Source organism: Mustela nigripes, chromosome 1 (assembly GCF_022355385.1).
Source record: "Mustela nigripes isolate SB6536 chromosome 1, MUSNIG.SB6536, whole genome shotgun sequence".
Taxonomy (NCBI): Eukaryota; Metazoa; Chordata; class Mammalia; order Carnivora; family Mustelidae; genus Mustela; species Mustela nigripes.
Genome location: NC_081557.1, coordinates 166,015,997 through 166,039,436, shown reverse-complemented (window position 1 = coordinate 166,039,436; position 23,440 = coordinate 166,015,997). Strand labels below are relative to the sequence as shown.

Sequence of the window (23,440 nt, the reverse complement as noted above, 5' to 3'; positions counted from 1 at the left end):
GCTTGTTCTCTCTCTTACTCTCTCAAGTAAATAAATAAAATCTAAAAAAAAAAAAAAAAAAGAATCCCAGAGGAGTTAGTCTAAGGCTGTGGCACAGAGGCTGTCTTCAAGGAATCAGGTTCCTTTCCTTATCCTGCTCTGTCCTTAATAGGTGCCTCTGACCTCCTGCCAAGTCACACAATTGCTGCCATGTCCCAAGACAGATCCACATTCCAGGAAAAAAGAAGGGAAATCCTTTAAAAGGAGCTCTACCTTTCTATCCAAAAGGAAATCCTCCACAACTAACATTTCATTGGCCAGCTCTAGCAACAAAGAAGGCTAGGAATGTGAGAGTTTTTTTGTTTTCTGGTCTTTATAAAATAAAAGACAGGGGAAAGTGTGGTGGGTAGATGTTGAGTGAACCAACGAAAACAATACATGTACAAAATAACCTACGCAACCACTCTGCTCAATTACACACCTGCTATAGTATGACTTAATAAGCCTAGTACACATGACCTAGTTTTTTTCGATCTGTACTGTCCGTTCTTTTCGACTAAACTTGATTTGTTGCTCTTACCCAACATGTTCCCTTTCAGGCCTCCACGTTGTAAATCTCAGCGTTACCTGGACCCTGCCCCTCCATGTACTCACAGTGCCTGCACCCCACCAGCAAATATGAACAAGTGTTAGAAGACAAAGAGTGTGACAAAACAACCGTAACTATACCTTAAACAGAAGGGAATTTTTATTTCTCTCCCTCAAAACAATCTTGGTGAAGGGCCAGGAAGGAAGGCTCCACTATCTTAAATGACCTAGGGTCCTTCTATGTCACTGACCTGCTGTCTTCCAAATGATGTTTCTGACTCATTAAGTTTTTAATATCCTAGAACAGCACAGAGTAGGCACGAACAAACAACAAAGACTTGGATTAAAGTGACGTAAATTATTCCCATTTCCTAAGTAAGCCCCTGAGGGGCGTTTCCATTTTTCACCTTCTCCTTGGAGTCAGCCGTTCTACCAGAGGTCCACTAGATGGCAGCACACACACACACGTATAGTAAACAAACGTGAACCTCCTTTTCTTAAAACTGAAGGAAACTACAAATCCCGGCGTGCATGATGAGCCTGACTTGCTTCTGCACAAAGGTCTCATCAAGTCTGTGGCTGGCCCAGGGATCCGGAGGACGACATCCACTTGCTGCTCTAAAGTAAGATAAGTAAGATTTCCTAATATTTTTTAAGTTACACTTCAGACTGGGCGCGGAGGGGGGGGGGGGCCTTCGATTTGCTTTGCTCTGCAGGGTACCTATTTCCAGATTAATCTCAGCAGTTAGATCAAGATAAGGGTGTGTTTTTAACAAGTTTGAAACTCTGGTATAGCTAAGTTTTTCAATGTGGCTTTCACGTTGGATTTATTGAGAGTTGCCTCATTTTACCGTTTCAGGTCGCGTCTGCACTCATTTTCCCAAATTCATTTTAGTTTGATAGTATCGTCTCTTGTAACAGTAAGGATTTGTCCCCAAAATTTGGTTCCCGAGAGGCAAGGCCGGCGAGGGAGAGGTCTCAGAGCGAGCGAGGCGGCCGCTCCGTGCTGGAACAGTTGTTCAGCAAGCGCGTCTCCGGGCGCCCCAGATTTGTGGGGGAACCTCTGGTGCGCGCCTTCTGTGTCGGGCGCCTCCGGCCGGCGGTGACGGGGGTGCGAAACAGTAGCTTCCTGAGACACCGTGCCCACCATGCCCTCGATCGGGGCGCGGGCGGGGCGGTGGGTATCGGAGTCTCTTCTTCTATCTCTCAGCTCTTAGCGTGTTTACAGTGCAAATGGGTCACTCGCGTAAGAATAAAGAAAAGCGAAAAAACAGCGGGACTCCCTGGCATCCTCCCGGGCTCTGTAAACGTCGGCCTCCCGGGCACCTCACGAGCGCAGACTCAATCCGAGGACTTCGGGGAAGCTGCAAGCAGGTCCCCGGAGCCGGTTGCTGGTGGGGCCCTCTGGGAAGCAAAACTCCAACCCCCGATTAAGCTCGCCCCGCGTTACGAGAGGAAAGGCTAGGGTGGGAGGAAACGAGAGACCCGGCCGTCGGATCCCGAGGCAGGACCACGCACCGCGCGGCTGGGAGCGAGGGCCGCTGGCTGGGCGGCGCAGGGGCGGGAGGGTCCCCGAGGTCTCCGTGTCGCGCAGAAGTGGTCCTGGAACTCGCGCCCTGGCCTCCGCGCGGCCGCGTGCGGACCTAGAGCGCGGGAGGGCGTGCCAAGGCCGCAGGATACAACGCGACCCGCGAGGTCTTCTCTTGCACCTGCAACCCGGAGGTCTAGGTTTGAATTCACAGCCCGGAGACAAGGGGAAGACCACTTAATCCTTCTGAAGGTAGTGCACGGGTGACCAGACTCAGTCTCCAACTGAAACACGGCTGTCGTCCAGCCCCCCTCTCCGTCTCCTTCCTCCCTGCGATTTTCACCCGCCCTTCAGGCCACAGCACACCCTCCCAAGGAAACCGTCCCACGGTGGTCCTTCTAAAATACGTGTCAGTTCGTGTCACTCTTTCCATCATTCCTTTAATCCCATTGCCTACAAGAGTAACTGGCGCCTCAGCATTCCGAGCTTAGATAAAGCATGGAGGCTTGGTTACAGCAGAAAGCCAAGGTTGGCTGGGGAGAACAGACATGGGTACAAAAAGAAAGGACTGGATCATGTGAGTTCTCTAGGCAAGACTAGCTACCTATCTGTTCTTTATCAGGTAGGTAATTGAGCAGGGTGATTGTGTAGGTTATCTTACATGGCCCATTTAAGGGGGCTCGCTCCCCCCCCCCCAGCTTTTCTCTTTTTAGAGAATAGAAGACAAAACTCTCAAATTCCTAGCCTCTGCTGCTAGAGCTGGCCTGTGAAATGAGGGTTGGAATTTCTAAGGAGGGCTTCCTTCTTGAATAGAAAGTGAGGACCCCTCTGGAAGGCTTTTAGTTTCCACCTTTTTTTTTTTTTCCCCTGGAATGGGGATGTGATGACTTGGGACAAAGCAGCCATTGTGTGACTTGTTGTGAGATAATAGGAACCCATCAAGGATAGTGGGGTGAGAAAATGTACTCAGTTCCTTGAAGAAACCCTCAGTTGATCATCATTTGACCTTAACTACCCCAACCTCATCATGAGGCATTCCTCTCATCCTGAAAAGCTACCGTCCAAGATCCAAATATCTTTCTTTTTTTCAGATTTTATTTATTTGGCAGACAGAGAGAGCAAGCACAAGAGGGCACAAACAGTGGGGAAGCTGCAGGCAGAGAAAGAGGGAGAAAAGCAGGCTCCCCTATCAGCAGGGAGCCCTACGAGGGGCTGGATCCCAGGGCCCTGGGAACATGACCTGAGCTGACAGCAGACACTTAACCGGTTGACTGAACCACCCAGGCATCCCAAGAACCAAATACCTTATACATATCTTATTTCCCCAGGTCAGAATTCCTCAGTCCTCTGTTCTGAAAATTACTGCTGGTATCTATTAAAATTCAAGTAAATGCTTAAACTTTAAGAGAGGATCAGCAGCGTTGTGGGGTGAAATCTTACATAGCAAAGGAGTCAGGAGGCCTGAGTTTAGTTCTCACTCTGTCATTAACTGGGTCTGCGACCTTAGGAAGTCAAATCAGTTTTCTCATCTATAAAATAGGAATATTGGACATGATTTGATTTTCCAGCTCTTTTGTTCAATGACTCTCTGAGGCCAACCATGAAATCTTTCCAGTGACAAGGAAAAGCCAGAGACAACTGATAGTGCAAACCCCAAGAAAAGATACAGCAGAGAAATTGAGAAGCAGCCCCCACTAGCAAGGACATATATAACACCATAGCAGTTTGTATAGGGACGGTGGGACAATGGTGATGCTAGTGGGGGGAAGGACCCTGCCTCTGCTATGTCAGTATCAGATGCTGTCTTCTCTAAGTCCTCAAGAAACCAAATGGTGGATTAAAGTCCAATATCTGTTATCACTTCAATGGGTTATGCTAAATGTTTTCTATATACTAAGCTAGGTATCTAGAGTCAGCATTCATGGAGAATTCAGATGACAGGTCATTACGTTCTTAAAGAGTTCATCGAACTGTTGAATCTAGAAGTCACTGCACAGGACTATATACTAAGCCATTACACACATGTGTCTAGCTTAAACTGCAGGCTCCGTTATGGGTCGCCTTGATGGGAAGGTCATCGTCGTGACAGCCGCCGCTCAGGGGATTGGCCGGGCAGCCGCCTTAGTAAGTTATTATCTGTTGTTTGCTTACTAGCTTTTGAGGTATTGAATTATGTGGACAGATCCTGTAGCTATTTAATTTTGCTCTACTTTTTTTTTTTCTTTTTTTCAATTTTGTGTTTCTGTTGTCCTAAGTTACAAAAAGAAAAGTCGCTATCCCTCACCCTGGGCAGATGAAGGAATGAACACATCACATGTTTATTATGTGACATTACTGGTACCTTTTGACTCTGAGAGACTTCTTTCTGTGCTCAGTTTCTGTGCATTATGATATATTTGCTGCAGGGGCCCTACCAGAATGCATAGCTTTCTGAAATTATGGCAGTTCAAGTACAGGACTCTAGAATTACAAGACTACCAGGTTACCTTTACCTTCCAATTTATGTCAACTTCTTGCACATTATAACCCCCACCTGAGCTAATTAATGCACTTATGGTATAGTCGTATTAGGTATAGTTTGACATTTATGAAAACAGTAGTATACTCTTAGGTGAAAAAGTATTGAAATAACCCGTTTTCTCTTATTACTTGGAATATAATAGGAAATGGAAAATAGTAAGAACTTGCTCAGAAATGAAGTACAGGCTATCACATCACAGAATAGTATTTTGAGAGGTGTCAGTAACAGAGTCCTAGTTTTTAAAAACACGATTTTATTTGATAATGCTTAAAGGGAAAAGCCAACTGACAAGCACAATGTATGTCATGTTGTTCTAATTAATGATAAAAACAGTAACAATGGGAAAGGTGAAGTGAGAATAGAGAGCTTGAAATTCCACCTATTTTATAAGGAAAACAATGAAAATAAGATGAAGAGGGAAAGGCTAACTGACTTTCTACTCACAAGAATGGAATCAAATCAAATAAACAAAGAATTTACTTGCACATTGTGTCTCCCAGGCTTTTGCAAGAGAAGGTGCCAAAGTCATCGCCACGGATATCAATGAGTCCAAACTTCAGGAACTTGAAGAGTGCCCCGGTAAGCAAGTTGACAGTGTGAACTTGGGATTCAGGTGCTGAAAGAAAATTCCTTAGCTACTTAGTTACACTGGCCTTCTCTTCAGAGCCTGATTCCCTGATATCCAATCCATACTGTGCGAACCCACAAAAATCTATATATTTAAATGTATAAGCAACATTTTAAGATGTATACCTAAAATATTTTTTTCTGAAACATGTTGAAAGATTCAGTACTCAGTGACAAAATAACACGAAAATTTAACAGTTGCTAACTTTTTTTAAGTAAACTCTAGCCCAACATGGAGCTTGAACTCATGATCTTGAAGTCAAGAGTTGCACGTTCTACCAACTGAGCCAGTCAAGTGCCCCTGTTAATGTTAGCTTTTTTAAAAATGATTTTATTTATTTATTTCTCAGAGTGAGGGCACAAGTAGGGGGAAAGGTAGAAGCAGGCTCCCTGCTGAGCAAGGAGCCCAATGCTGGACTCAATCTCAGAGCCCTGGGATCATGACCTGAGCCAAAGGCAGACGCTTTAGCAACTGAGCCACCCAGACATCCCTTACTGTTAACATTTAATGATGACTTTCCATTTGAGTGCCTCTCTGTGAGGGAAGCACTGTCCAATAGAAACATGATGTCAATGTTGATGTCAATGATGACTGTCAATTTTTGTAGTGGCTACATTTAAAAAGTAAAAAGACACAAGGGACATTAATTTTAATAATATATTTCTCAGGGGCTCCTTAGTGGCTCAGTTGGTTGGGTATCTGCCTTCAGCTTGGATCATGATCCTGGAGTTCTCGGATTGAGTCCCGCATCTGGCACCCTGCACAGCAGGGAGCCTGCTTCTCCCTCTTCCACTCCCCCTGCTTGTGCTCTCTCTCTCTCCCCCTGTCAAATAAATAAATAAATAAATCTTAAAATAATAGTACTAACAATAGATTTACTTAATTCAATATATCTAAAATATTATAATTTTTACATACATAGTATAAAAAAGTTACCAATGGAATACTTTACATTTTTATACCAAATCTTTGAAATGTACGTGTACTTTACACTTCCAGTACATTTCAGTTCAGACTATCTGCACTTCAGATGCTCAGTAGCCACAAGTGGCTAGTGGCTACCATACTGGACATAGCTCAGCCGTAAAATCACGTGTCATGATGAGAAACTGTAAAAGATTAAGTTGTCTGGGTGCGTATTGCCCCTCACCGTACCACACTGAACCTAATCCCAGCATCAGAGGTCTTCTAGTGGCGTTACTCAGAAAGAAATCAGGACGTAGAACTCATTTGAAAGCTAACTGTTTCAGCAAAGTAGAACTGGTTACATGATCAGATACAACTTAGTCCACTGAATTAGTTAACTGAATTAGACCGTGTTGAGTTACCATTTCAACAAGTCTAAGGGAAGCTGCTGTCCTAGAAAAGCAAGAAGCAAAGAAAGTTCTTCTGAAACTCGGTTTTAGTTTTCCCTTTCTTCATTTATAATCCTTCTTTTCTATATTCAAAACGGAAGAATAAAATAAACCATATATTTTTTAAATCATGAAAGTAACTGCTTCTTTCATTAAAGCATATTTGTTGGTTTAGGTTGGGGGGGTTGTTTGTTTTTTTGGTTTTATTTTAGTAGCTAGTACAACATGTCTTTCTCAGACCCCATGCCAGATCTCTCATGGTTAGTGTTTCCATCTCTTCTTCTGGCCTCATGTTTCTTCTTGCAATTCAGTCCAGAAATAAGTGATGGTACCCATGACCGGCAAAGTCATTTCTAGTAAATAGAAGAATTGACATAAAGGTAAAGGGCACAAACAGAAACAATCGCTTCTCCCACCACCCCTGTCCTTCCCCCGGAGACAGAATTCAGGATCACTGTAGCAGTGATTCAACCTCTGGGGAAAGGAAGGGCTGGAATGGACCCACTTCCAGATGTTACTGCTGGCTTACAGAGGCATCTGATACAGAGCTCTAGATGGGGAGGACTGTAAGATTCTGAGATTCCTAGGACCCTACTAATGGCCAACAATCCTGTGAAGCCTAACTGCACAAATATTATAGTCTTTACACTTCAAAACAGCAAAATCTTCAAAGCTAACATTTTTATGAGTAAAGGTAAATCGTGTCTTTTGTTTTATTTTTCAGGTATTCAAATTAGGACCCTTGATGTCACAAAGAAGAAACAAATTGACCAGTTTGCCAGTGAAATTGAGAGACTTGATGTTCTCTTTAATGTTGCTGGGTAATGCTTTAATTTCACTTTAATTTCACTGTCCTTACAGAAAGTTTTCTCTTTTACTTAATGACATTTGGTACTATGGTGAAATGAGTCTTCATGAACCATAATATATTTCTTAGGAAATACAGCTAGAGTTTAGAGAGAATTTTTATTCCAAGATTCAGCAAGTGGACCAAGCCAGAGAAGTGGACATGGGCTGAGTCCTAAGGGGAATTAAGGTCTGCTCAAGAGAACTGGTAGTAATCCAAACCTGTTGACATTCTTAAGGCTGGTAATGCCTCACACTGGACGGGTTATGGCTGTTCCACTAAGACGTATAAGATAAAATGAAAAACTGTTTTTCAGTAGATGTCTTTAAAACAAGTATATTTACCACAAACCAAGTACTCAGCCTATTGAAATGCAGGTGTTCCCCGTTTTTTGGCACAACCTTCCAGCCAGTCCTCTACACTGCCCAAGCTCAGGGTTTCTTACTGGAACAATGAGCCCCACCCAGCAAAAGAAGTTTCCGTGTTGCACTTCTGCATAGAGTGCAAAGAGAATGGCCTAATTGAACTTATTAGGGTGGTACCAACAGTTCTGAACCATGTGTGAATGAGAGGAGACTGGAACTGAAGCAGCCACACCGAGGACAGGCAGTGCTACTATTTCACTACTCAGACGTAGCCTAGTAGAGGTAAGCCCAACAGACATTTACACAGGAACTAAGTGACATTCCACTTTTCTTATGTTGTGTTGTATTTGTACTGCCGCATTGACAGAAAAATTCCAGAGCCTTCTAATATATTTTTGTTCTTCTTGCTAATCATGTTTCAGTGAAAAAAAAAAAAAAGTCCATTTGTAGTTTGTCATATGTTACAATGTGTGGAAATTAAGTCAAAAAAAATTTATGATAATCTATTTTATAAACTGCTCATTCTTTATATGAGAATATACTGAGAGCCATCACAAAAAGAAAACCAGGAAAATTAGGTTTTGAACATCTATATATTAAATTTTCAGCAAGGTAAGAGGTATAGAAATAGAGCGTGTGGTTCTTGCTGTCATATGAAAGATGAGCAGGTTATTTACGAGTGTGACTTGAAAAGGAGTAAAGGCTGCTTGGAGAGTTTGGGCTTTTTCTGCTTTGTTTACTTAATATGTTAGAACTGTATGATAGCAATATTACTTTGCAGCCCTGAGATTTGGAGACACTGGTTTTCCTTGCAATTTGATTTCCCTTTGAAAACACTAAATCTGTGTCACCAGAGGGCACTGTTGCTCTTGACATAGGAGTCAGGGCTGGCGTTCTAGTCTCACGTTTGTTTATCATTATTTCCTGTGCAGTTGCCGTCCAGCTTATGTTTGGTGGCCCCAAACCTCTGCCTTTCTTTTTTAAAAGAAAGATGTTTTCCAATAAATTTATTTAGATTAAGTTGAATACTCATTAACCTAATGTACTAAGTCATATTCCAAATTGTTAAAATCTTCAAAAGGTAAGGTCAATGGCCAGAGTCAATATATGACAGTAAAATATGGTAAGGAAATGGAATACAGATCTTCTTAAATGATCACTTTTCCCCATTGATCAATCTTTCTTCCAGTTTTGTCCATCACGGAACCATACTGGACTGCGAGGAGAAAGACTGGGACTTCTCGATGAATCTCAATGTCCGCAGCATGTACTTGATGATCAAGGCATTTCTTCCTAAAGTAAGGACCACCACCACTAGGATAAGCACCACTGGATAAGTAGGCCTCCACACCGGGCACCCAGAAAGGGTCCTCGCATATGCCGAGCAGTGGCAGTAGCTACCATAATGACTAACCTGTACTGAACACTTATATCAAGCATTTAATATGAATTAACTCATTTAACCTTCCAGTTAAGAAATGGTCAAGAAATATTAAGCACTTTCTATTTGCAGGTCTCCATTCTAGGTGCAGAAGATCCATCAGAAAACTAAACAAAGTCCCTTCTCTAAGAGAGATCCTATTTTTGAGGAGTGAGACAGGATAATGGGTATGAGACATATAGCTTGGAGAGTGATTAGAAGTAATATGAAGAAGAAGTAGGATCTCAGGAAGGTCCAGGAGGGCCTCTCTGAGAAGCTGGAATTTTCATAGAGTTCCAACTGAAATGAGGGTGCTAGCCATTCAGGCATGTGAGGAAGAGGGCCCCAGGGAGAGGGACAGCAAAGAGGCATGCAGGACCAGAAGAATGTGATGAGCTAAGTGCTACTTTATCACATCCACAGTACAAAGGATAAAACTGGGCAGTGAGATAACTTGCCCAAGGTCACATTAACTAGCAAGTGGTTAGAGCAGGATCTGAACCCTGGAAGTTGGGCCCCTTTTCAGATTTCAGTGTCCAGGCACATGCTCTCAAGGTGGACGTACCACCATTGCTTTTCTGTTCTCTGAATATTCTCCTTGTTTTTAGGTGAGCCACAGAGGCACCAGAGAGGTGAGAGACAGTATATGCTAAAGAGAGAGCATTCCTCCTGGGTCTGCTGCCCTAGAATTCCACAGCCTTCACACAACTCATCAATGTTTTTCATTTTATTTTAGAAACAAGTGTTAAATGCCTTTTGATATAAAGCACACACTAGGTGTTCTGGGGGGAGGGGAGAGTAAATAGGAAAAACAATGAGTTCAAATGACCTTACAAGCCAGTAGTAAGCCAACTGCACAAGCTCAGACGATGAAGGGACAGACTCAGTACAGAACCAGTTCAGTCCAAGGTTGCCAACAGAACCCTAGTGAAATGCAGAGGAGCTATTCTTGTCTTTCAGCCCAGCTGGATTAGATGACAGACATGCTGAATGCTGCCAGCCCAGCACAGAGAAGAGCTTTTTTAATGGCAAGGCAGGGCTGATGCTTTGCTCTGAACATTCAACCTACTGTTAAGAAGGATCCAGATGAACATTAAAAGGGAAGTTAGGAAAAATTGACTTAGAAACAAAGAAATTTGTTTTAATCTGCTTGTTTAGCACCTAAAAAGGATCTCTCAGTGGGTCCATAGGATGTTGACCAGCAATTTTTTTTTAATATAAATCTCATTTTTTCTACTTACTTGGAGTTCATGAGAATATGCTATTTGGAACATGGATTATTTTTTGAAGACTGATTCTAAGATATGGGAAAGAAGCAGAGGCTATAGTAAAAGGAGAAAGCTTAGGTCACAGTCACACCAACATAACCAGCCTCCTTCATGTCTGGAATGCTTTACAAATATGAGTGAAGGCAGCAAGGGTGAGGTATGGTCCCATGAAGCTAAAATGTATACTTGTCAGTAAGTGTTAACTTTTGAAATAGCAAACACTAACTTGCAAATTCGTGAGTTTACCTATGATTGAAAGCATCTTAACAGTAATCTATATAAGCAGTAACACCCATTTATTTAAAAAAGTCCCAAGAGATATTAATGACTAGGATAGGCAGGATGAAAGTGACAGTAACCAACCTGACCCCAGATTCCGGACTCTGGCATCACAGCCTGAACTCTGCTCCTCCTTCACTGTGTGCCTTGGGAAATGGCACTTGTTCTCTATTTAAAATGAGAGTGAGGGCGCCTGGGTGGCTCAGTTGGTTGGACGACTGCCTTCAGCTCAGGTCATGATCCTGGAGTCCCGGGATCGAGTCCCACATCGGGCTCCCAGCTCCATGGGGAGTCTGCTTCTCCCTCTGACCTTCTCCTCGCTCATGCTCTCTCTCACTGTCTCTCTCTCAAATAAATAAATACAGTCTTTAAAAAAAAATTTTTTTTTAATTAAAAAAATAAAATGAGAGTGAGAAATTACATGATCCCTTCCAGCTCCAATTGTCTGGGATCCTCTGGGTTCAATTACTATGATGCACATTTCCAGGTTAGAACTTTCAGGTGGTGGGGGGGTGGCGCCTGGGTGGCTCAGTGGGTTAAGCCTCTGCCTTCAGCTCAGTCACGATCTCAGGGTCCTGGGATCGAACCCCACATCGGGGTCTCTGCTCATCAGGGAGCCTGCTTCCCCCTCTCTCTGCCTGCCTCTCTGCCTACTTGTGATCTCTCTCTCTCTCTCTCTCTCTGTCAAATAAATAAATAAAATCTTTAACCAAAAAAAAAAAAAAGACTTTCCAGGGGAAGCCAGTATTTAGAGTCCAGGCAGATCTGAAAAGTCAGGTGGTCAGAACAAAGAAACACTTTTGGAAATTTTTGTTCATGGGTAGACGTACTGAAAATCATTCCAGAACTGGAATATGAGTCAAGAGGCAAAGAATAATTTTAAAATACTCTAAGAAGAGGTCAGTGCAAAATCCAAAGTCAGGGAAATCTTGGCTATGTGAAGGTTTCTCTCCTTTGTTGTATCTTAGAAGACTCTTAGCACATAGAAGTGCTTTGTCAAGTATTTGTTGAATCAATCAATCAATCAATCTAGGTTGTCAGTCCAGGAAAAGGTCAGACATGGACTCACCAAAGACCCAAGAAACCAAGGTCTGCTAGGTTTAGGAGCTGAGGTCAGTGGGGACAAAAAGCTGGGTCAGGGTAGGACTAGTTGATCTAGTTGATGTACAGTTCGAGGGAATTTTCAGAGCTCTTCCCAGCCTCTGCCTGAGTTTCTGGGAGGTGAATCCTACAGAGGATTCCCACATAGGAGGCATTTCACTTTATACAAGTCGTATTTGCCAGAGAGGGCTGTCGAGTGGGGAGCAAGGAAGAGCACCACATTCTACCAGTAGACACTGAGCCAGCGTTGAGAAGACTGCATGGAAGGAGGCGAGGATGGGGCTCGAGAACCAGCAGACAGACCTGGTTGAATGGATGGCACAAGTGTTGGGGCAGCACTAACATCTCCTAGGTGACTCTATTCTAAAGTTTTGCCTGAGGAACTGCTGCATTTCAGAAGATGAGAGGCTGAACTTATTTAATAGTTCATCTTTATACATCCAGTTGGAGTCTATGTGTCCTATAGGCATTAAAAATGGGTTACATATGACAACGATAGCTCAGTAAAATGAAAAAAAAATTAAAAAATGTAAAAATGGGTTATTTGCAAAGTTGGATACTAAAGAATAATAAGGCTTTGTTTTCAAGCCTGCACTTATTCTCCTGGTCTTTTTTATGAGGACCCCATTTCATTATGATCCTCTTTATCACATAACTAAGCAAGTTGGGTTCAATATTTTCATGGCTGCTGTCTCTGACTTGGATGGGTGGCCTCAGCCCCCCCTTGCACCCTTTAATCCAACACAATGCCTTAGCTTGTTTTAGACTCTCTGCTCCAGAGTGCAAATGGTAACTAAGTATCAAAACAGAAGGGAGGGGAATACTATGGGGAGACCTCTGGTCCCCGGAGGAGGCTCATCCTGGACCACTCAGTTACTCACCTCCATTCCTGCACCTCTGTCTGAAAGCTGCTAGAGCAACTCACCCCAGCAAAAGCAACTTCTCTCTCTACACTGACGGCTGAGACACTTTCTTTTTAGAAACTGTTTCCTTGACTCTGATGGCCCATCGTGTCCCGATTTTCCTTCCTCTGTTCTCTGGAGTGGTCTTCCATTCCCTCTGACCAGCTGTTTTTCCCCTTTACCACTCTCAGTGTCCACCATCCCTTCTTGTTCTTTATGGTCATCCTCCGAGCCTCTGATTTCAATGAGAAGGTAACGCCCATTGGGCAGGGATTCTCTCCAGCTCTTGCTTCTTCCCCCAAAGCATTCATGGGTCCACATGCCCCCAGACATCCCTACATGCCCTGGAAAACACACATACATGTTATACTTAAGTATAAATTCATCTGAAAACATTGTTAATTCATAGCATTTTTTTTTTCATTCATTATATTATTCCTTTAGGTCTGGGGCAGAGTCCAGCAACCTGCACTTTACACTAGCATCCCAGAGTGCCTGCATGGCACAGTCGGTCAAGTGTCTGATTTCAGCTCAGGGCATGATCTCAATGTTACGAGATCCAGTCTCTTGTAGGACTCTGCACTCAGCAGAGTCTGCTTAAGATTCTCTCCCTCCTTCTACGCTTCCCCTACCCATGAGCTCTCTAAATTAATTAATTTTAAAAAGAAGCTTCCACCCCAAGAGATTCTGATTCATCACAGTGTAAGGACCACCTACTGTATACCACATCTAGGAGGACGAAACAGCCGCAGACCCTCCCCTTCAGACCTTTATTTTCACTGGTGGCCTCAGTGGGATTGTTTCCCAAAGACGGAGCACCCAACAGGGTTAGGGGTGAGTTTATATGGTTACCAGTGATGGGAGATGGTAACAGGACGTTTTTCACGGTTTCTCAGGGCCAATTGGCCCCCTTTATGTGGAAGTATAATCTATATGGAAGCATCTCAGGAGAGTGCTAAATCATCCCAGGGGACTTGTTTTCTTTTCTTAACCAAGCAGGGCAGCCATTTGGTCTTTTTCTGTCTCAGCAGGAGCAATGGAGAGCAGTGGACAGTAAGGGGCTGAGGTCCAGGGGTCTCTATCCGCCTCATATCCTCCCTCTTGATGATTGGCAGAGGTATCCTAGAGATCATCATTATCTAGATTTAAGGGACCATATCCTTGGAAGGCAAGGATACGGGCAGTCCTGTGTTGAGAGATGGTAATTTCTGATGAAACAGAGGAGGCTGTTGAGGAGACAATTCTGGGGGAGGTGTTCTTAGGAAACACTCCTTCAGTGAGGGAGGCAGGCCTCACTGTGTGTAACCCTTCACCATATCCTGCACTTACTACCTCAGCTCTCTCCACCTCTGTTGCCCACAGACATTTCTGCATCTCTGTCAGCTTCCAGTGGGTCTCCTTGACGTAGTGCCACAGTAGTCTTAGTGTTCCCCAAATGCAAACATGCCTCTGTTCTGCATTAAACCCCTCATTGTCACCACCACACTGCCTTCAAGGGAAGGCCCAAATTCCTAAATGTAGTCCCCAACGGCCTCAGCAGCCTCATTCCTCCCAGGCTCGGCATTCCAACCAGACCCATCCCTTCGTCCCAGCTCCATGATACAGCCTTTCTACATGTGGTTCTTCCTCCTTAAAACACATTTCTCTTTTATTTTTCTGATTAATGCCCTGGTTTTCAAAACTCAGGCCACCTCTTTCCTCTTTTGGATCCCTCCTCTGAGTGTCCCGCAACCTGGATTGGTTCCGCCCCCCTAATCCCCCTCTGTGGAGTTCTCTGCTATCTGTTGCTTGATGGTGGTTGTGTCAACCCCTCCAGTCTGCAGGCAGCTGTCTACAGGCAGGGAGTGTGTGGTTTATTTTCCAAACTCCTGGAACTAGCACATATCTGATCATAGTAGGTCTTCAACAAACATGTGTCAAGGTAAGAGTTTTCCAACAACAAGAATACAAAGTAATGATTAATGTTCATTAACTTTCCATTTAGCTCAGAGCTCCTTGGTCTTGCCGACGCTCTTGTGCCAAAGGAAGGCGGTAATCCCCCTGGGAAATGTTCCTGCCAGTGAGTGCGTGAGCATGCCACCCTCTCCCAGTAATGACTGGGTGGCACTGTTAAGACTGCTTAAGAGCACTTCATGTTAATAGCTAATAAGATGCTTCTGCAAACCATAAGTAAATGCAAATCTTTTAAAGAGGTCATATTTTTATCTTGCAGAGTAGCATTTTTTTTTTTAATTTGTTTTGTTTTGGCAGATGCTTGCACAGAAATCTGGCAACATTATCAACATGTCGTCTGTGGCTTCTAGCATCAAAGGTAGGTCTGTCTTCCTCTGGGAATCACGATGCACAGACTCCCATAACTTCACGATCTGTGGATTTTCACAAATAGCATTGATTATAAAGCCCACACATAATTTCAAAACCACTTTTTTAAAAATTGGTATTATGTTCCTTACTGTCAATCCTTTTTGCTTTCATTGTAAGCCAATCGTAAAAAATGAATTTGTTTTATTTGCTCTTCTTTGTATTCCTTCTAATGGATATGGAAAGGAAAATCAAGCTGGAAGAAAGAAATATTTGTCCATTTAATTAACCAAAAAAATGTATTGAACACTATGTGCACCTCATGGTCCAAAAGGGGGAGAGTCAGGCAAATGCATGTCTTCTGTAGTGTGATAGTATTACCACACGGGTTTGTGCAAAGTGCTGGCACGATACGGGGGAGTCCTTTACAAAGTCAGCTGATCTGGGCCCTAAACAAGTCAAGTCCATGAGCCAGAACTATGGTGCCAAGTGGAAATGACGTCACAGTCTAGCAGATGATTTGCGAGTTTCAAATGAAAGCACTACTGCTGAGGTAGCGTCCCTTCTCTGCACAAGAATGCACGGGAAGCCCGCCCAAGACAGGAAGGCAAAGAAAGGGTGGGCCTCTAGATTTTTTGGACTGGTTTGTTCTGTTGTTCTTTCCCTGGATTCTCTTTTGGAATCTGCCCAAGAGTACTGCCCACCAATGATGAAAACCTAAGACCACTGCTGTCCCCTATGTGTGGGTTCTCAACACTTCAGTCTCGACTGAGTTGTGCCAAGAATGATACTATTTTCCCAGAAATTCCAGAAACCAGCCCTCTTCAGGGAGAAAATCTGATACCAAATTTTTAAATGGGAATGGGAAGAAGCATGACAGGGGCTACTGGGGACAGTTATTTATGTTCCCTTTCTCAAGGGGACGGTTGTTTTGTTCTTTCATTGTTGCCTTCCTTTCACCCTCAGGAGTTGTGAACAGATGTGTGTACAGCACAAGCAAGGCAGCTGTGATTGGCCTCACAAAGTCCTTGGCTGCAGACTTCATCCAGCAGGGGATCAGGTGCAACTGCGTGTGTCCAGGTGAGGTGGGCACCACAGGACGGCACACCTGTCCTTCCTGACACCCTGGCTGCCACTGTGAAACCTATCCATGGAAGCTTGTATACCATGTTATATTGTATCCTGTCACTGAGGAAAAGCTCAAATGGAAAAGGGTTTAGGCTTATTAAGGTAACAGTCCAACAGGACTGCCTGGGTGGCTCAGTCAGTTAAGCATCTGCCTTCGGCTCTAGTCATGATCCCAGAGTTCTGGAATTGAGCCACAGGACAGGCTCCCTGCTCAGTGGAGAGTCTGCTTCTCCCTCTCCCTTTGCCCCTCCCCGCTCTGGTGCTCTCTTTCTCTCTCTCTCAAATGAAATAACATCTTTTAAAAAAATAGATAAGAGTCCAACAGTGGGTTGGGAATGAGATACTTAGTCGGAGTGTACCATAGATGCAAGGGGTTTAAGTGGTATTCATGTGTGTAGAACAATTCCAAATCTCATGGCCAAGACACGTAACTGGCCAGAGCTTGGTGTTCTGCAAGCAGACTAGAGATGACCTTGTCAAGGGGAAGCCAAAAAGTAGACCATGCTCGCAGGACCACAGGAAGAAAGTAAGAGCATCCTCCCAGGACACAGGGAGCTACTGAGTCTTGTCAATCACCTGGGGCGAGCCATAAATAAAAAGGAGGGATTAACACCTTCCTTGATGCTATCAAAAGAGGATCAGCACACTGTGGCCTGCAGGAGGAATCTGGCCCACCTCCTGTGGAGTAAAGACAGTCATAGTCTGAGACGTCCCATTGAGTTTGCATACATATTGTCTATGACCATGTTCCTGCTTCAAAGGACCAAATAAATGGTTCTCAAAGCAAAATTATTCCCTATCTGGCTTTTTATCAAAATGTAGGCTGACCTCCCATTGAAAAGAAAGAAGAAAAGCAGAACTTACTAGACAAGATGTTCAATCTCTCCAAACTTACTTCATAGGAATAACTTACTTTCGTAATAACTGTGTGTTGTCTAGGAAGTAGATAGGCCCTTCCACTGGTTCCACTGACATAAATGAATACAGGGAGCCTAAGAAGAATTACTAACTTCTCTGAAAAGGAATTAAATATCACATCTCCAGGATCAAAGCGACCCTCGGGTTTACAGCTGGTATTGGGGAGTTCAGGATTTCGCGCTTATTTGTGGAACTTTTTGAAACCTAAAATGCATGCCAGAATTGGGGGAAAGAGCGGATGTGGAAAATTTTTGTCATTTGGAAAGTTCATACCAGCTTTTTACATATTCCACCATGCTCTCCCCTCAAGTGAAAAACCACTGATTTATCAGTTTGAAAGAGGAATGCAAAACACCCTTCAAGCTACAGAATTTCCAGTTAAAGTGCTCTGTTTGATTTTTCTTGGACTAGAAAAGTAAACCTAGGTAACACCAAGAAAAAGGAGGATATAGTCAAGCCGGTTTCACTGGGTTTTAACATACCACTGGTGACACTTGGCTCTAGCTATTTTGGGTGCCATTTACCCAGTGGAATAAATGGCAAAATGACTTGGAAAATGTGGTTGTTTGAGCAGCTGGACTTTTCAGAAGACTGGAAAATATATTATCAAACTGTCTGGAACAAGGAACTAGCTGTGACTCAAGAGCCAGTCACAGAAGAAAACCTGACAAGGGATGAATGTGTCTGGGGTGGCGCCAATAGCGGTAGAGTCACAACTCTTCCACCAGGCTCGTGTAGACTGGCGCACGCCATGTCAGTCTGTGCCGTGACACAGGAGACTCAGCACAATGGAATTAAGTAGAAAGCTGGCTCTGTGGTTCCATTTAATAGCCATTAAGAGCAGCCGTATGAAAGAGATGATGCTCACTTGTCTGAGCAGGGGGGAAGGTACCAAAGTTGCATTTTAAAACTGGATTTTGAGGATAATGAGGATATTGTTTAGTGAAGGCTTCGGGTGTCTTAAGCATACTGTTGGTAGGATCTTGGACTGTTAGGAGGCTATGGATGAGAGAAGTGAGGAAAATATTATCGGATGTGGAATCTTTTTTATGTGGCTCTAGAACATTTATCAGCACTATTGCCTGCAGTGATATGGAAGATAGAAAATGTTCCTTTTTTTTTTTTTAAGATTTTATTTATTTATTTGACAGACAGAGATCACAAGTAGGCAGAGGCAGGCAGAGAGAGGAGGAAGCAGGCTCCCCGCAGAGCAGAGAGCCCGATATGGGGCTCGATCCCAGGACCCTGGGATCATGATCCGAGCCGAAGGCAGAGGCTTTAACCCACTGAACCACCCAGGCGCCCCTAGAAAATGTTCCTAATGAACCAGGTGACCCACTAAAGGCAGTTTTCCACCCTGAGGTCGAAAGGGCTGCCCACTTCTGGCAGAATGTGAGAGGAGACAGGTAACCTAAAGAAAGGGTGTTAAACACAAAGGAGCTAGATAGAACTTCCTGAATGAAGATTCCCACCTTCTCCAGGGAAATGACAAATGATGCTAAAATTGAGAAACAGTTTCCTGGTAAAACCCAATGGCACTCTCAGGACCAGAGGGTATGACTCTAAAATAACTTGTTATGACCTTACATGTATCATGTGGTCAGCCCACCACAAAAAAGGCCTTCTGAAGACAATTTGTAGATTACATAAATTAAGAAAAAAATTTGGGCAACTTGCTCTGTGGGAGCCTGAACTGAGTGGGATTTCTTAAATTTTAGCGTCATTCTTACTTTTTTTTAAATGAAATGATTTCAAATTATTGAGAAACATGAAACTATGTTTAAATATAGGAATTTGAAACCGGTGAAAATAGGCAAGATAATCAGGAAAATGTAGAACCATCTTAATTACTGAGGACCACAACAGACATGGCACTGTCCCCAGGAATCCCCAGAGTGAACCTGACAGCAAAGAATGGTTTTGAGATCATGAAGTCATCCTGTTCTCTTGTACTGTGAAGCACTTATATGGATGTGTGGACATCTCAGGGTTGTTCTGAGAAGTAACTGAGATAATACATGTAAAAGTGACTAAAATCCTTAAAGTGTCAGGTCAATGTGCTGTGACTAAAATATGTCTTGGGAATGCTGGGCATTTCTTCCAGAATCCTTGCCTCATGTCACAAGGAATTATGATCTGTATTTTTAAATATCATAGAAAATGGAGGTGAAACTATCATTCATATTCATGGAAAAGGGTTTCACCGATTGTTGTATCATATGTAAAGGAAGTTTAAAGTTTGTCAATGTCTTTTTCAGTTTGAGTAATTAACCAAGCTGAATGTCCCCCTTTGATTTAGGAACGGTTGATACCCCATCTCTGCAAGAAAGAATACAAGCCAGACCAAATCCCAAAGAGGTATATCTATTTTAAATGTGTTTATATCATCTGGTTGAAAAATGTCCTCTTCCTTACCTAGAGTAGACAAATTCGTAGAGACAGAAGAGTGGCTGCCAGGAGGTGGTGGAGGAGAGAAGGGGGAGCTATTGATTAATCGGTATAGAGTTTCCATTTTGCAAGATGAAAATAGTTCTAGAGATCTGTTGCATGATAATGTGAATGTACTTAACACTACTGAACTCTACACTTAAAAATGGTTAAGATGATAAGTAACATACTATGTGTATTTTACCACAGTTTCAAAAATAAAAAAAAAAAGCCCACTTCTTTAACTGATCTGATATAGTGTCTGTAGGTTTAAGCATAACACATAGTTTGAGTACCTTGGAAGTCACTTAGTCCTACTTGGTCCATAATGAATGAAATTAATGATATTCTCATTATAATACATGATTACTCAAGGTAGCACACCACTGGTACCTCTATAGACTCTTCTTGCCTTTGACCTCCAGAGTTCTCACTATACCTCATGTCACCGATACCTGGTATGTTTCTGGTCTTAGGCACGGAACGATTTCCTGAAGAGACAGAAGACTGGAAGATTTGCAACCGCAGAAGAAATAGCTCTACTGTGTGTGTATTTGGCTTCTGATGAAGTAAGCACTCTTCTTCCCAGGGAGTTCATTATCCTCACTTGGCCATGATTGGCTTATCAAAATAAGGTCACATTAGAGAGTTGCAGCATACATACACTAAGAGGTTGCGCTTACAAGCTAGTGATCAGTTGTGATTTAATTTGCTCAAAGAAAGACGGTGTGATCAGAGCCACCAATTCTTCCTCATTCAACTCTACATGTCACTAAATCTTGTAGCAAATGATGGGGAGGATAGAAAAAATTAAATTGCTCAATTTTATGAGAAACAATTGCTTTCAATTAAATTGCTCAATTTTATGAGAAACAATTGCTTTCAAATATTGTAATTGGGGAAAGCCTGATTAAACGTAAGTCAAGCAATGAACCTCCAAAATTATGAGAGCTTTAGGGGAAATGGGGAGAGAGTTCAACAGATGTAATTGTCTCTAGAAGACCCAGGATTGGCATCTGGTATTTTTAGTTTAGGAGACTCCTACTGGCTCTTTTTTCCTATGAATTCTTGTTTGTCATCACATATGGGAATTCCTATTTCTAGCTCTTTCCACTTTGCATTTATTTCGTAACCAGTTTCTCCCTTAATAGCTATTGTATATATTCTTAAATGGCACAGAACTACGAAAGCAGAAACTACATTTATAAGGCATAGAGCACAAGAGAATCCCCCTCTGTTTTATGTGTTTGCGTATGACATGACCAGGGAACCGCCGTGTATGAGGAGAGAGGAAGAAAGGGACCCAGGCGGGAATAAGGAGGTGTGTTACTGATGCATTAGCTTTTCTTTACGTAACTTGGTACACACCAGGCGTTTGGTGAATGTGACAAATACAGTGGCTGAAATGTGTTAATGGCAGAAGCTACCACTTCTCAGATTTGTTAACTACAGTTTTTCGTAGCTGCGGGAATTGCTAAACAAATTACTAATGGAACAAGTTCATGGGCCTTTGTGGTCTCTTTGACTCTGTATCTACAGAAAGGCTCGTTTGATTTGGGGTGCTGCTGAGGACCGAAATTGCCCTTGTTTAGTCAGATCTTAGGTTACCAAATACTTGGAAATGTTCTGGCTTGAAATGTGCAATAAAAAGATCTTTGGACTTTTAGAGGAACCCAGAGGATTCCTTTAAAAGTATGTGTCAGAAAGCTTACTTTTTTAAAAAAAGTGTCTATGTATCAGAAAGCTTACTTTTTAAAAAAACACTTTGAGGATTTGGGGTCATTTCTTGGTAAAGTGCCTGATAACCCCTTAATTTATCTATAATATTTTATCAGTTTTCATAGGTTTAAAAATTTCTGTTCTCATACTATGAAGTCTTTCCTTCCTGTCTCTTCCATTATCTCAGACTTTAGATAAATTTAAAAGTAAGAAAAGAAATTTAACATCCATGCTTAACTTAAAAGATTTTGAAACCCCTACTACAATGATCATTTCAGCTTTATTTCTTGGGAAAATGAAAAATTTTATGGAAAAAAAAGCAATTTTTTAAATTCCCTTAGTTTTGTACAGATTTAAATATCTGAAACTAGTGTAGAATATTTTTTCATATTTTAATAGCTATAATAATATTATTCATATAAATTTAAAAACACATTTAGTGTGCTTCAGGAGATACCTATCTATTTTGGAAATACCTTTCTATTTTGATCAACTAAATATACAGTATTTTATATAAAAATTTCTGTTTGGTAATTGACACGATCACTTTATGACTGATGATGATGTTCAAAAATTTATTAATGTCATAAAACTCAGCTACTTTAGAATAGTTCTGAATTTTAAAATGAAAATGTGCTATTTTAGCCTATACTTTATCCTAATTTAGGGAGTGGCTGCATATCTATAAACTTAATTTTCTGATTCTGAGACCAAATACCTGCTTAGAATGTGACATGTGCTAAAAACACTAGCCAGAGGCCAGTTAACTCCAGATCTCAAGAACATGCAGCTGTTTCAAATCATCCAAAACTTAATTGACATTTTCCTAAATTTTTGTTAGGTGAGTATGCCTATTACTATGAATACATTGTTTAGCTATCTCAGTCATGGGGAAATTGGAAAAAACACAACGTGTGTTAAACCTCGTAATTATTCTTTCTCCTTGTGTTTATCACTGCAGTCTGCCTATGTAACAGGTAATCCTGTCATCATTGATGGAGGCTGGAGCTTGTGATTTTGATCTCCTTGCTGGGAAGGAAGGCAGGCCCTTCCTGTCCACAGTGAACCTGGTTATGAAGAAAATTCACCCATCATGTCTTTCCTATTAATGGCATATTAATGAAAACAACCCCTTTTTAATGATGTCATTGTTCACAGGAGTCACATTCTTTAAATATATTAATCTTTTTCTAACCTCTTCTGAAATCATTGTAGAGAGATGACATAAAGGATAATGAACTCATTGTAAATGAATAGTTTTAAAATAAACAACAATTTGCAAGCATATAAAATGAAAATGTGAATATGAAAAATGGAAGGTTTTTAAGAAAAAGGTATTAATTTGTATTTTACTTCTATCTCAAATTATTCAACTATTTTGTACAATTCTGCATTGGTCTGTACATGGATACTAATTTTAAAATTTTCACCATTATAAATGAATACAAAGTAGGAAGGAATTCAGTCAGCTTCAGTAACTTACATTAAAAGGAGTTTAGATTCAGAACTATACTATTGATCTGTTATATAAAAGAAAATAATCATCAAGTGTTTATGCTTAATGGATGTTATCACTCAAAATTTAGTACTGTTTTCTTAGCTTAAGTAAAAAAATCTTTCTTAAAATAAGCAATGATAATTAGTATGAGCCTAAGAAACTTATGATGAACTAGCAATATTATCAACTTGAGTGATATTTTTTAGGTTAAGTGTAGATTTTTTTTCACCAAATTCCTAGTTAATAGTAAAAGGACATGAAATTTAGAAACAGTCTCTGGATAAATAAATGTAAGTGATTCATATAACAGGAAACAAAATTAAAGAAAATAAAATTTTCAAGGGATAGGTGAAATAGATAGAGAATTAAGGAAAACAAACTTTCAGTTTTAAATAAGTCACAGAGATGAAAAGTACAAAATAGGGAATATAGTTGATAGTATTGTAATAACATTGTATGGTGACTATACTTGCCATGGTAAGCATTGAATAATGTATAGAACTATTGACACAATAGTTGTACACCTGAACTTAATACAGCATCGTACATTAATTATAATTCAATTAAAATATGGTTACAAAGTTTTGGGGTTTGTTTGTTTTTTTTTTCCAAGAAAAAGCTTAAGCGGGGCACCTGGATGGCTGTTAGGAGTCTGCCTTCAGCTTTAG

General features: G+C 41.7%; 1 protein-coding gene across 2 annotated transcripts; it reads left to right on the top strand.

Moving 5' to 3' along the window:
- Positions 1-1,069: 1,069 nt before the first annotated feature.
- On the top strand, positions 1,070-23,357 carry BDH2 (3-hydroxybutyrate dehydrogenase 2). 2 transcript variants are annotated; one of them, XM_059394860.1, is made up of 10 exons: positions 1,070-1,199; positions 4,128-4,219; positions 5,117-5,195; positions 7,324-7,420; positions 9,001-9,109; positions 15,032-15,092; positions 16,049-16,162; positions 19,428-19,486; positions 20,032-20,124; positions 22,236-23,357. In XM_059394860.1, the coding sequence occupies exons 2-10, from the start codon at positions 4,148-4,150 to the stop codon at positions 22,287-22,289; spliced, it is 738 nt and encodes a 245-aa protein (XP_059250843.1). In that variant the 5' UTR covers positions 1,070-1,199; positions 4,128-4,147; the 3' UTR covers positions 22,290-23,357. The 2 variants fall into 2 exon arrangements, with proteins under 2 accessions (XP_059250843.1, XP_059250834.1); XM_059394851.1 differs by having other exon boundaries at positions 1,071-1,190.
- The last annotated feature ends 83 nt before the right edge of the window (positions 23,358-23,440 follow it).